General features: G+C 36.1%; 1 protein-coding gene across 8 annotated transcripts in view; it reads right to left on the bottom strand.

The window, feature by feature from the left end:
* Positions 1–1,670: 1,670 nt before the first annotated feature.
* Positions 1,671–13,176, bottom strand: part of EPB41L2 (erythrocyte membrane protein band 4.1 like 2) — a 105,402-nt gene continuing 93,896 nt past the window's right edge. For all 8 annotated transcript variants that reach the window (XM_083858015.1, XM_083858008.1, XM_083858013.1 and 5 more), the window contains 3 exons: positions 12,608–12,688; positions 9,876–10,014; positions 1,671–5,870 (listed from right to left, as the gene is read on the bottom strand). In XM_083858015.1, coding sequence (XP_083714141.1) covers positions 9,907–10,014; positions 12,608–12,688 — 189 coding nt within the window. In that variant the 3' untranslated portion in view covers positions 1,671–5,870; positions 9,876–9,906. The remainder of the gene's footprint in view (positions 5,871–9,875; positions 10,015–12,607; positions 12,689–13,176) is intronic.

Raw genomic sequence — 13,176 nt, 5'->3', positions numbered from 1 at the left:
ACATTTAGTGAACATTGAAGGCTGTGACTGTTACCCTTTTGCATATTTTTAAGTACTACAAGTACTGGGAGCCTTGGTGCTAGTCAGAAGAACCAGCCTAAACAGCAGAGTAACAGGACTAAGGGCGCAGATAAAGAGAATAACACAGACTCCAAGATGATATGTTCCCTTGAAAATGTGCCAAGAGGGTCAAAGCACACATGGGAGAGATAAAGGTGAAGAGGTGAACACCTGAAGATCACCGCCACCACCACAGACTGAGCACCCAGAAGGGTGTGGAGTAATTACCATACTAAGCAAGGATGGGCAGGGTCAGGGAATGAATACGTATGAAAGGAGGCCATGGAATGTCATGCATATGTAAGACATCAGGGAATAATAAGGGGGGCAAGTTCCTTGGTGGGTATGCGTGTCTTTAGTGAAATTATTCCCCACACATCTCGACGTTGATAAATACATACTGCTCTAACAACTATTATTAATTGTGGGGTTCTTTCTGCCGTGTTTCAAAAGTGACATAAGGAGCTCCTGAGAGAGCTGAGCTGGCACATGCAAGGAAGGCAGCCTTATGAAATCAAGATAAGTTGATATCGAGCACTGACATATGGGAAACTGAAAAGGGCTTTGAAGGGAACTGACATTATTAGCCTGTACACTTTGGGAAAGATTGTGGGTTTTGTAAAGTATCCCTTCCACTGAATTTGGAAGCAAAATATAACAGTGGCAGAAAACAAAAGCATTTCTCTCTGCTGACCAAAAAGGTCAAATTTTGAAACCACGGAAAGATTCAGCCAGTATTCTGTAAAAACAGATATTATTCTCCCTTGAGGACAAATGGGTGACTTTTTCAAATAAAAAACTGCAAAACATGAAGTTTATTTTTTGCGTGTCAGTTGACATACTTTTTTTAAAAAAAATCTTCCTGCCTGTTCCCCTGTAGCTGTATATGTACAGTTTTTAGTGCATCTTAGATTGCCTGTAGCAGATGGTCCACAAAAATGCAACTCAAATTGTTTGCAAGTACTACTGGCTTTTAGCTTCTCTGGTTCTGACTCTCGAGTTTAAACCCAAATTAGCAAGGAATGAGAGGAGACTATCATTACTATCCTCATTGTTTGCTGTCCCTGTCTGCTAATGATTGCTGTCTGCAATTACCTTATATTATTGCCTTGCCTGAGGTTATGTGGAGTTTGCACAGTTTCAGATCTCATAGACTTTTAAGAACTCCTTGGAATGATTTTATAGAAATACTAATAAGGCCATGACCACAGGTTTAAAAAAACACTGTAATTTATCAGTCTGTGGAGAAAAAAAAAAAATTAAACAGCAAGTACCCTCATTCTCTCTCCCATTTTACTACTACCCAAATTTAAAAAGACATAACTCATCACACTTGTTTACATCTGTGCAACTAATATTGCATGGGCAAAGAGACAATTGTTTGCAATTGCAAACACAATTTTTGCAGGGAAGTTGAGACAGCTGCTGCAAAGAATTTACTTTCTACATTAAAGAAGGATGCTGCCTTCTTAAAATAGTGATCTGGGATATTGATCAAATGCTAAAGGAATTCTAACATCCAGGATCCCAAACACTCATTCCCTCACTGCCTAAGAAAAGATTGACCAGGACCATACGTAAAAATACAGAATGAAAATTGATTTTGTTAATTCCACACTGTGTCTGAGAATGGAGAGATTTGAAATGTCAAGAAGTGGTCACACTCTTATATAGCACTTCACTGTAAAATGGTGGTATGGATAACAAAAATAATACACTGTGTGCCTTTGACAGAACTGCTTATTGAGCTGTAGCTGTAACATGTAGGATCTGACATTCACGATTTAGTAACAGGCAATGAAAATTCTCAGGCCTTGTTATTTTCAGTTCCATTACTGAATAGTGTCAAGAAATATGTTTTCATGCTACCAGCATGAAACACACCATCATATCCCATAAAATTCCTTCAAAAAGGGAAAAGATATATTTAAATAACACCATAGAATGACATCTTTGTCTAGATAAATTTTACAAGCATTATCTAAATATATAAGAAGAGAGTAATTTCAAGGAAATAACTTATCTTCAATTACTGCTGTAATTGAAGAGTCCTCTCTCTTCCTGTCTCTAGCAATAATGTGAAGTTAGGACTCTACTCCACCTACAACCATTAAAGCATGTTTAAGACCTTCCTGCCTGTAACTGCTTCCCCTTTGCTTCACAGAACAGAATTTCAAGTCTCAACATTTAAGTTGGAAAAGTACTGAGAGAGATGGTAAAGTGATAAAGGATTGTAAAATGTGTTTTGGCTGGGGAACGACTGAAGAGAGTGATTGATGGGTGTCTATTCCAATGTCTGCAGTGATACTGCCCAAGGATGCTAGAGCAGGGTCAGGTACAAAAGACACAAAAAGTGCTTTTGATTCTTTTTTCCTTAAGACAAACAGAAGGATTAAAATGCTTGCCAGAGCAAATTTTCAAAAAGAGTTAGGCAAAAATCCAGAGGCAGAGCAATACCGATAAAGACTGATAGATCAGTAAGTCTTTAAAAATCACTCAAAGGTGAAGGAGTATTTGGGAAAGTACTACTTTCCAATATAGTAATCACAGTTACACACACCCCAAGGCAAGTACCAGTAGCCTCAGAGACAGAGATCTGGGAGAGTTAGTCACTTAGCCTGGCCCAGCAGAGACATTCATCTAGACTTAGCTCCAAAAACTCTGGTAGGATTTGCCTCAAACCAAACAGAATATTTTAACACTACAGGACTTATCACAGGATTTCTAATGCTTGTAATCTGTATTAATATTACTACTCTATCTTTTTTCAAGTGCAGTATGAAAACCCCAAACAACTGAGCAGCCTGAAAATCAGAAGTTTCAAACCTTCCAGAGATGTAGTCAGTATTTTATTCCATCTGTTTGATGTCTTCTGTGGCCCAATTAAAAGTTGCTATTCAGCTTGACTGTCAAATAGAATACTTCAAGAAACACTTTGTACTATAGTTGCTCATTGCTTTAAGTGATAAATCTTTTGTTTAAAGTTTTTCTTTGGAGTTGCATGCTTGCCCTTCACAAAAGCTTTATCTAGGAAATAATCTGTAGAACAAGTCCAACATCTATTATGAACCCTGAGGTTATCATTATTAAAAAGGAAGATGTATTGTGGTTTTTTGTAAGACCCACATGATTCACTTTTTAAAGTATTTAAGCAGAATTAATTGCTGTAATTGTATTTGAAATTGCCCATGTATTATAAAGCTGGCTTGTGAAGTGCCTTGAGAACATTTTTTTTTGCATGTTGTATTTTTTGCTGTAGATATATTACATATAAAAAAGGTAACAATGAGACTTCAGAATTGCACAATATTCCAGAATATTTGAATAATTACATACAACTCGAATCTGTAAACCTTGACTATTTTTACAACTGATCACACTTAGGGCTTATGTTTTTCTGCATGACAATAGCTGTTTAATTAGCACATATTTAATCAATGCAAGTGACAGCTATGCACAAGCTATGCTGACCTGAAAATACTATTAATTTTTCACTGACAAAAGATTCTATTACTATTTGAAGAAAGACATATCTCAGTGAAAATATTATTTCAAGAATATTATATTTGCAGTTTTACAGATTAAACACAATTGCAGTTAAATCAATATTGATCTAGTGTCTAACTAATTAGACCAATTCAAAATCAATGAATTCAAGTAATATGCTTTCCTCCCATCATTTGAGATCTGCAACTAATACTACACCATATTGAAAATATCTTAAAGATTTTTATATAGCTTTTTTACACTTTTGTAGGAAAAAATCCACTTAGACATCCTTCTAAATGCATGTGTGTCCATTCTGACCTACATGGACATATCCCAAACTTGCCGCTTCTTTGACAACCTCCCTCCTCACACAGTGTTGTGGCAGTGTTATGTTATCAGGCTGGATGGGGTTCTCTTTCTCTTTTTGAAAAGCAGAATACCTCTGGTTTTGAAGAAAAGCAGAGATATATAACAGTCTGCTAATTACCTGGAGAGGAAATGTGGATGCAGTTAAGAATGATTATGTATGTATAGAAATTAACATCTCTGTTACCGTTGTCATATGTTATCCAAACCACGCGGAGCCAAAGCTAACGAGAGCTTCTGTTACTCAAGTGTGCTGACAGATGGCAGCCGTCTAAACTGAGAATAGCACCAAAAATACATCGCTCAGAAGTGAAGAAGGATGTAGTGAGAAGTTTTATGATTTGTTTTGTTATCTGGAAACCACAGTAGATCCTATCTCAATGAATTCAGAAGAGCCACTTGTAGACTGAGGGGCATTTCAGCTTCTGCTGCAATGTTCAAATCTCCTCTGTTTTGGCAGCTGAGGATTTCTTCTCTAAACTACAGAAATCAGGATGTTTCCTGGAAGATGCTTAAAAACACTGGTACTTAAATACCGGGCAATTGTGCCACCCTTCCGGCAGCCCTGCAGACTACTTGCATTAATCCCTGTTTTTTAAGGTTCTGTGACCTCTAGAATCGCAGTTCTCAGAAGTAATCTGTTCACTTCAAATATCCTCCAAGCTTATGTCAGAGTGCCAAAAGTCATACAGAGAATAAACAACTTTATTTTATAACAGAATTACAGAAAGCAAAATATCACTTAATACAACTTCAAGCTACTATAAATCTAATTTGGCATTTTAACTATACACAGAGTCAACAGCAAAAAAAAAAAACCAAAAAAAACCAAAAAAAACAAACCAAAAACAAAAACCCAAACAAACAACCCCCCTGCAAGAACAAATTAAAAATAAACCCCAATATAATTAACAGGTTTTTGCTATGGCAGTCTCAACCGATGGTACTCTCTTATTACTTTATGAATGGAGTCCATCTTACACTCTTTATTCAGTAGCCTAAAAACCTGCATTAACCATTAGAGGAAGCATGTGAAACATATACCTTCTCTGTAACAGAAATGTCAGTTCTAACATGGAGACACAGTGAGGTTTAATAGCAAGCGAGCATTCTACACATGTATCCAAATAATGGAAGTATTGAAATTGGGACACAGTAAGAAAAAAAAGCACTACGGTTTTAAGCTGCCTAGATCATCTCTTGTTGGAAAAAGAGAAAGATATTTTGTTCTTCCTTCTTTCCTTATCTGGAATGCTGCAGACAGCAAAAGGTCTGCAAAAAGTTGAGCATTGGCACCAAAGTGCAAAAAGAACACAGTGCTCAGTCAGAAGAAATCTGTCTGCAACTCCTTCTTCTCTACAGACTGCCACACCATCTCTGCTCCGCAGAGAAGAGAACCTTGGAAAAGAAAGAGTTACAGAGATACCAGTATAAAATTTATCCAAAGAAATATATTTTTTCAAATTTTAGCAAATGTTTTATTTTTATAAAAAACTTCATTATGTGATATCATATATTTACCTGAATAATCTGAAAAGAAATCTGTAAATTACTCCAGTAAGAGATTTCACTTGAAACATCTGAAAAAACCTATATCTAAATTAGTAAAGATCCTCCTTCCTGCACAATTACCTCTTCCAGTGAACAATGATTTCCAGACTTATTTTGTTCACTTTCATATAATTAATCAGTTTCAAAAATACAAGTATTTGTGCAAAAGAAGATCATACCCTCTAGAACTTCATTAAAAAAAACTAAAAACCTCTAGGATTGTTAAGAAGTGGTTATAAAAATAAACAAGAAAGACTGTAAGGGAATATAGACGTTAAAATGGAGTTTGGTATTGGCATTTAAGTTGTGAACATCTGGTCATCGTTGCTAGGCCTGGTGGATTCAGTGGAGCCATGATGACTTGGAATGACTACAGTTCTTCGTGGTCAGTGATATTTCTATTTCTGGAAGAAAAAAATGATGTGGAAGGTTACATTAGCATTTGTAACAGATACCATGTGAATGTCAGATCAGAGTCAGAAAGTAATCTTCTGTATGCAGGCTTCTTTGGTTTTTATTACAGGAATGGAAGGTTATTTCATTAGAAAAAAATGTTGGATTGACTAAAACCCCCTTCAGTCATTAGGCAAACAGTACTATACTTTCTCCAAGTACTCATTTTGCTTTAGAGCATTTTTTCCCTCCCCAAAGTTCTTGTGTTATTTTAATTGCAGTCACTTGCACAGTTTACTGAAAATTTTAATCCATAACCTAGAGCACAACTAAAAAGGGAAGGTACTTGCTCAATTCAGTAATCCTTCAGAATCAGAATGCAGTATCTTTTACTTTTATTAGAGAAGACAAGTCTACACAAAGAATACTGCTGTAGTCATCAGAGCTTTCACTGACTCAGAAACAATTATGCAAAATTCATTGCATGTCTCCATTCCCTTGGCACAGGAGAGCAAAAAGCTCTCGACAGATACTCAAGGCACTTCAGGTGGCTTTCTTTTGTTTAGATGACTAAATTTTTTTCCCTAAAGTTTAACTGAAAGGCATCATCAGTCAAACAGTTCTCCAGGTCTGACACAAAAGTAGCATGGAGAAATGTCCTCTTTTACTCTCTCACAAGCATTGAAGGCCAGGAACCTGTAAAGTAATTGGCACACTCAGACAAGAACATCTTACACACTCCAGTCCTTTGCAAACAGCCATTCCACAATGGCTATGTTTCTCAAAAAAGCAAAAAAAAAATCCCCTCAGACAGTGGAAGGAATTATATGAATACTTTTTTTCCTGAATAAATTTTTTACTAAGTAGTTAAATATTTGATGAAGGACCAGAATCAACTTTGCAGCTGGTCACTAATGTAGAAGCGTGGTGCACACCTGCCAAGATAATTTCTTCCTCCTCTGACTCAGTGCCCTCTAAAAAGATGTAATTACTTCTATGGGATAGATCATGTTGAACACTGAATCTGGATTAAGGTAGCATGAAGAAACTGGCACATTCTACACACATATAAGAGAAGAGGCAATCCCTGCTCCCAAGACTTTTAAATTCACACTGATTAATAATGAATCCAAAATGTGATGGTAACACATAGAATAGTAAAACCCTGCAAATCCAAACCATCTGTTCTGCTGTCTCAGTGTATCTTTCTACCTTCAATCCTGAAATGAAAGTGCTGAAAATATGCAAGGGGTGGTTTGAGTGTGCATGTTAAATGTTGCTGTGTACCAAGGGACCAGTGAAATCACCCAAAGCACAGGCATTCTCCTTACTGCAAACTGCTCTCACAAAAGTGATGTGTGTTTTTCCAGGCCTTTTAGAACATTTATGTGATGTGGGGATTCATCAACACCCCCCTATCTCACAGTTCAGTACCGTCCCTTGTCCTCTCCTGTGCTTTCAAACCAAAGCTGGAGCACACACGTTATACTCACTTTCAGTGTCACTAAGCAACAAAGCCATGAAACAAACAAAACTGAATGCTGAAATAAAGGAACAATGGAAAAACAGACATTTGTGCAGTGTTTCTTATTTTTGGTGCTTTTCCCCAACTGTCCCTCACAAGCAACCCCACCTTCATTGTTATTTTTGGTTTCTAGCATTATCAAATGTGAAAATAATTTTTAAAAGCATTAACGCTACAAGATGAATATCCAGGTAGAGTGCTTATCTAGCACTTCCAAATGTGGTCCATGTTTTCTCCTGGCTTGTACATTTATGAACAAAAAATACTAATTTCTTTTTCAAACACACAATAATCTGACCAAATCTGAAGAAATTTTCTGGAGGCAGCCCAAACTTAGTTCTACTGTGTTTTACATCCTGAAAAATTCTGTAAATTTACATACTGAGAAGCTCAGAGGAAAAATAGCTAGAAAATACTGTCTAAACACACATGACTGAAACAAACATTGCAGTTCCAGCACTATCTGTACAAGGTCAGGAAGGGCAATTGGAACCACTTTGACAGAGAAGATGGATAAACTTCCTGTCTGCAAGCAAAGGGCAGGCCATCCTGCTCTCATCCTTGTATTCTCCATGGCATTCAACACGGCTGCTCTATGCAGTACTGTACATAGCAGGTATTCAGGACAAGCTCTCAGAAGAGTTTTGTGTACAGTAATGAGACCCAACAATTCTGTCAGCAGATGAGAAAAACTCTTACCCCAATACCCCACCACAGGCAGTCTCTTAACTGACCATATCCATGTCAACAGCTGGCAGCAGATATTAGCTCTCCCCTCCTCAGCCACACACAGGAACCCCCACTGCCATCCAGATGTTAAGAGAAGAGACATTTGTAGGTAGATTAAATAAACTAAGGCTTCAGTTTATGTCTTTCAGCTGAAAATATGCATCTGTAATCAGACTAGCTCAGGAAGAGCCCAATTCCTTGATAATGGTCATACTCCACGGAATAGCATTCAATAGATGCAAATCATATCCTCTCAACTAATACTTGAATATTTTCTCTTCTGGATCCCAGAAGTGATACTCGACAGTTAAATCTTCAGATTTCAGGAAATTCAGGAACAGCAATAAAATGGATCCTTTTAACATGAAAAATTATCAGGATTATGTGAAAAACACTCTCCCCTCTCTAGTAGCTTACACCAAATTTGGAATCAAGTCATTGTCCAATTTTTCATATATTCCTGGCACTTCATGGCTGTGCTCAAGTCTGCTAAAGCTGCAGGTTGAAATTTTTAACAGGTAGTTTCCTTGGGGAAAGAATTTTGTTCAATACTAAGGGAATGTCTGCCTGCACACAACATAAGAAGTCTCTTGTCCACGGGCCACAACCACCATTGTATAAAATACCGAACCAGGGAAATTACAATGACTACTAGCATTTTTTTAAAACATACAAAATGTATTTCTTTTACCTTGTCTCCTACATCAGCAGTGATCAAAGTGCATATTAAAAGCTCGAAGTTGTACTAAAACAATTTTCCTTCTTGAGATATTCCAATAACACTGCTGCTTTTCTAGCTAAATACAGAGGCTGGTCAGTGAAAAATCAGGTCACCTAATGAAGGCTTAAACCACTAGTTTTTGAACTTCATTTCTTTATAAATCTCTCCCATTGATATAACCATGTAACCATTAACAAAATCTTTTTCTTGAATCTGAATCTACCATTAATAAAACCATCAAGTTTGCAAAAACCTGTTGCTTGAGTCTCATAACAACAGTGTGACAAGCACAGGAAATCTGAAGCTTTACACCCCAAAACAGTTACTCAGCTTTAAGACATTAGCCTATAATGAGTGCAAGAGCAGATTTATTCAGTGTTCATCCTGATCTTTCTATTGAATACATGAAGGAGAACCGTATTGTGTTTTTGTCCTTTTTTTTTTTCTCAACCTAGAAAGGCAGGCCTAATAAACTAATGATTTCAAATAGTTTTTTCAACTGATAAAAGGCTTTAAAACTTGAGCTTCCACTACATTTACCTTCTTGCCTGGGAAAATGATAAATGGCCAAAAATTTCAGTGTGTTTAGGATTAAGGATTAGCTGACTAAACTCAAATGTCCAAGTGTGTCCTTTCACTACTGGAAACTACACAGTCTTCCCACTAAATGAGCAAGATATTAGGCAAGAACTATAATTGTTCAGGCAAACAGAAAAGTGTGACACATCTTTCATATTTTGCAGAAATATCCCAAACTCACTTCAATACAAGCTATAATGACTTGACCAAACATTGTAGAAAATGCTGTGAGAGTACTGTGACAAAACTGTGAGATGTATATAGGAACATTTGCAACTGAAATTAATGTCAGATTAGACCTAAGTTAAAAATTGTTACACTAAGTCTACTGGCACCTGTTTCAACTCACCCTTCTGTGAATGCCGGTTGTAAAGATGCTCCATATTTTTTGGCTGAAAAGACATGAATGCAACAGAAATCTGATGCCACGTTTTCCTGTGTTAATTATATACATAAGCTTACCTGAAGTATTTGCTTGAGGGCATTTTTGATTTTAGTCTTCATCTTCCTCAGCAAGTTCAGTTTCTTTGTGCACCACCACTCTCGTCACAGACATGTCAGGGTGCTGTTCTTTGGCTTCTTTGATTGCTTGTGCCAGGGCCTGCAAATATATTTGAAATATAGAACTTAATAAAACCGAAAGGACATTCATGTGTGGCCAGAGAATGGGAGAATACCTTTGGAAAATTTGGTTATAATTTTTCAGAATGGTAAATTCCTGAACTTGAGATCAAAGGTAAAAAAACCCCAAAACCAAACCAACTCCCAAAACATAAAAGCCAAACAAAAGGAAAAAAAAAAACCAAAACCAAAAAAACCCAACCAAACAACCAAAAACCTCTACCATGTTAAAAATTTACCAAGATTTCCAGGAAGTAACAAGTAACCATAAAGTTATATTACAACTTTCTAGCTCATCTTAGGAGAAAAGAAGTATTTCTATATCCCAAAACTTTTTGAACTTCTGCAAAAGATCTTACAAGTAACGCCATAACAAGAGTATAACATAGTACAGAAAAACAAGAGTGGCCTTCAGCTTCCTGGACAAAACAGAAAGACACTTTGGAATGTATACCAAGTATGGTACTGAAACTCAGGAATAAGATTGTAACAGAAATTTCTCAGCACAAGAATCCCATTTTTCTCCTTGTACTAGTTTAAGAGAAATTTCTCTAGCTTAATTCAGGGAAGTGTAAATGCGAGTATCATTCAGTTGCTTAAAATCTCTCCCCATTTTAAGAAATTTTATCATCTTAAGAGATGTATGAATACACCCAGTTGCATCAGATGACCATCATAGGTCCCTTCCAATTGAAATGTAATATTTTATTCTACATCATAGTCAACAATGTAAGAACACCCTCCGAATCACCACAGGTGAAATAGCACCTGGGACCTTCTCTTTCTCAGTAATCTTCTCTTTCCTGCATCTTAGTATACATATTATTTCAGTAAGCTGTATTACTGCTGGAACCTAACACAAGAGAAAACCAGAAGACATTCAGAGGGAACAGTTCACCTGTTCACCTTAGTACCAAATGCAACTAAAACCCCTCAAAATACTAGAAGGAGCAAGAAAAATATAATGCAACAAAAGGGTTTATCTTAATTTAGAAAAGCAACTATTTCCCGAGCTAGCTACAGGTATTAAGTGAGAGAAGAAATAACTAACTCTGAAGAGAGATTGAAAACACCAGCATTAGGCACCCTAACTATCATGTAACACTGAATCTGAAATCCTATTAAGGTAATATGTACAGGACACATGATGTAGATTGGTACAATACTGATGTTTGCTGTTTGTTAACAATCAAACTATAAACAATAAAAAACCCCTTGGACTAACTGGTAAATTACAACAAATAATACAAACATTTGTATCCTGAAACTCCAAACTGAAATACTGTTTTCCTATTGAAAACTGTTTTAGTGATATAGAGAGCTAATAGACAAAATAAAAAACATCCAGCATGTATTTTGGGCACTTAAGAAGCTCCATATTCACTTAAGAAAAAGTGGTAGATATTTCTTAAATCTTTTAAAAGCTGCTAACTGCTGTTTCAAACTTCAGTGATTAAAATTGTATTTTGTACTCCCTTTTTAAAAATTTCATTTTTTACTTCATTATTCACTTACCCCAAATTAAAGAAGGGCTTTGAGAATTGTCTGGTATACTAAACCTATTTTGTGACCTTTTCAGACATTTGAAGGGCACTGAATGTGTGTCAAGGCAAATGAGCAATCCATGTCTGATGCTAAGCATCCCTGTCATTTAATTACAAGTTTCAAGGAGAGATTCAACTTGTCAAAAGACGTTTTCTGGACACAATTGAAACCTCTCAATATATTACAATTCATAAGTTAAACTGAACCCTGTTATGCTGATTTGTGATGCCTTCATGAAGTTAGAAATGTATTCACCACAAGGCAGGCTTTTCCATTTGTATTAACCAATGACTGTTGATTGCCTTTGTTACTGTAGTTTCTTAGATAAAACAAAACCCTGTGTAATCATCACTACAAAGAGTAGATAATTGACTTTTCTTAATTATTTTCCTGTGTAGTGCTCAAATTCAGCCTTATTAATTGGGCACCTAGAAGTGATTTTAACCTTAGTTTCTAAGACATCATAAAATACTGCTTTAGTACTGATGGAGATAAAAGGTACATACAATTACAGCAGACCAACGGTTACTTTTGTTTCACATAATTCTACAAATACTGGCGAAAACCTAATTTTTAAATTCAAGCAGTTAATGTTTTAATGTATTACAAAGCTTTCAATCAAAATGAACACAGCATTCAGATGTTGCTGAAACAATGCAATAGAGACTCTCATCTATCTGGATCAACATGTCAAAAGAAGATTATTTCAGTAATGTTTTTCCTCCCAGTAAAAAAGCTGTACTAAATAAACTGGGTCTCTTCCAAAAAGAGTAATCCCTCTAAAAATAGCAAAAATCTGTTCACATGATCTATGATGCAAATGCTGTTTTTCTTTCACATATATTCAAAAAGGCTCTGAATAGCAAAACACAACTGCTTAATAACTATGCCACAATTAACAGTCTCAGGGTTTTTCTATATAATTTTATTCAATTTTTCTACCTTTCTCCTACTCGATTTCTGAAATATCATCTAGATCTTACCAGACTACAAATCTCACATTTTAAGTGTTAAATTTGCATACTCACCTCATCATGGTCAATATCTGCATCTCCAGTAATGACAATGCGCTTCTCAATTCTTGTTTCTGATACTCCACCTTTTACCATCTACAGATGTCAGAAAAAAAAACCCAAAACAGAAAACCATTCTTGTAATTATTCTGTATTTCCACAAAGAACAACCTCCTGTTGCACAGAAACAAATAGATTTCTGTGTCTGAGTTGCAATCAGTAGTGCATGTGTTCAGTGCTAAATCATCCTCTTCTTTTTCAGCTATGCAGTTGGTCACCTTCCAGCAACTGCTAAACTTGATCAAAATTCAGCAATAGAGAATTACTCCTGTTATTAGAACCCATGTTTGTCAAACTGTAATTCCAGCTTCTTCCACCATATAAATCTGGCAACATGGAAATTCAAGGAGTCGTTTATTTCAACCCATCTATCATGGCCCTGTCCATAGTCATAATCCTATGCCAATAAATACAAAGATGATCTAGTTTTCAGTTCTGTCATTCAAGGATCCTCGTCAGATATTTTCAACATCTTTCACACTGCCAAACAGTTTTTGTTTTTTTTCTTCACTTCTTATTCTAAT

The sequence above is a fragment of the Zosterops lateralis genome, assembly GCF_965231275.1.
Source record: "Zosterops lateralis genome assembly, chromosome: 3".
Taxonomy (NCBI): Eukaryota; Metazoa; Chordata; class Aves; order Passeriformes; family Zosteropidae; genus Zosterops; species Zosterops lateralis.
This window is presented reverse-complemented; position numbering and strand designations above follow the sequence as displayed.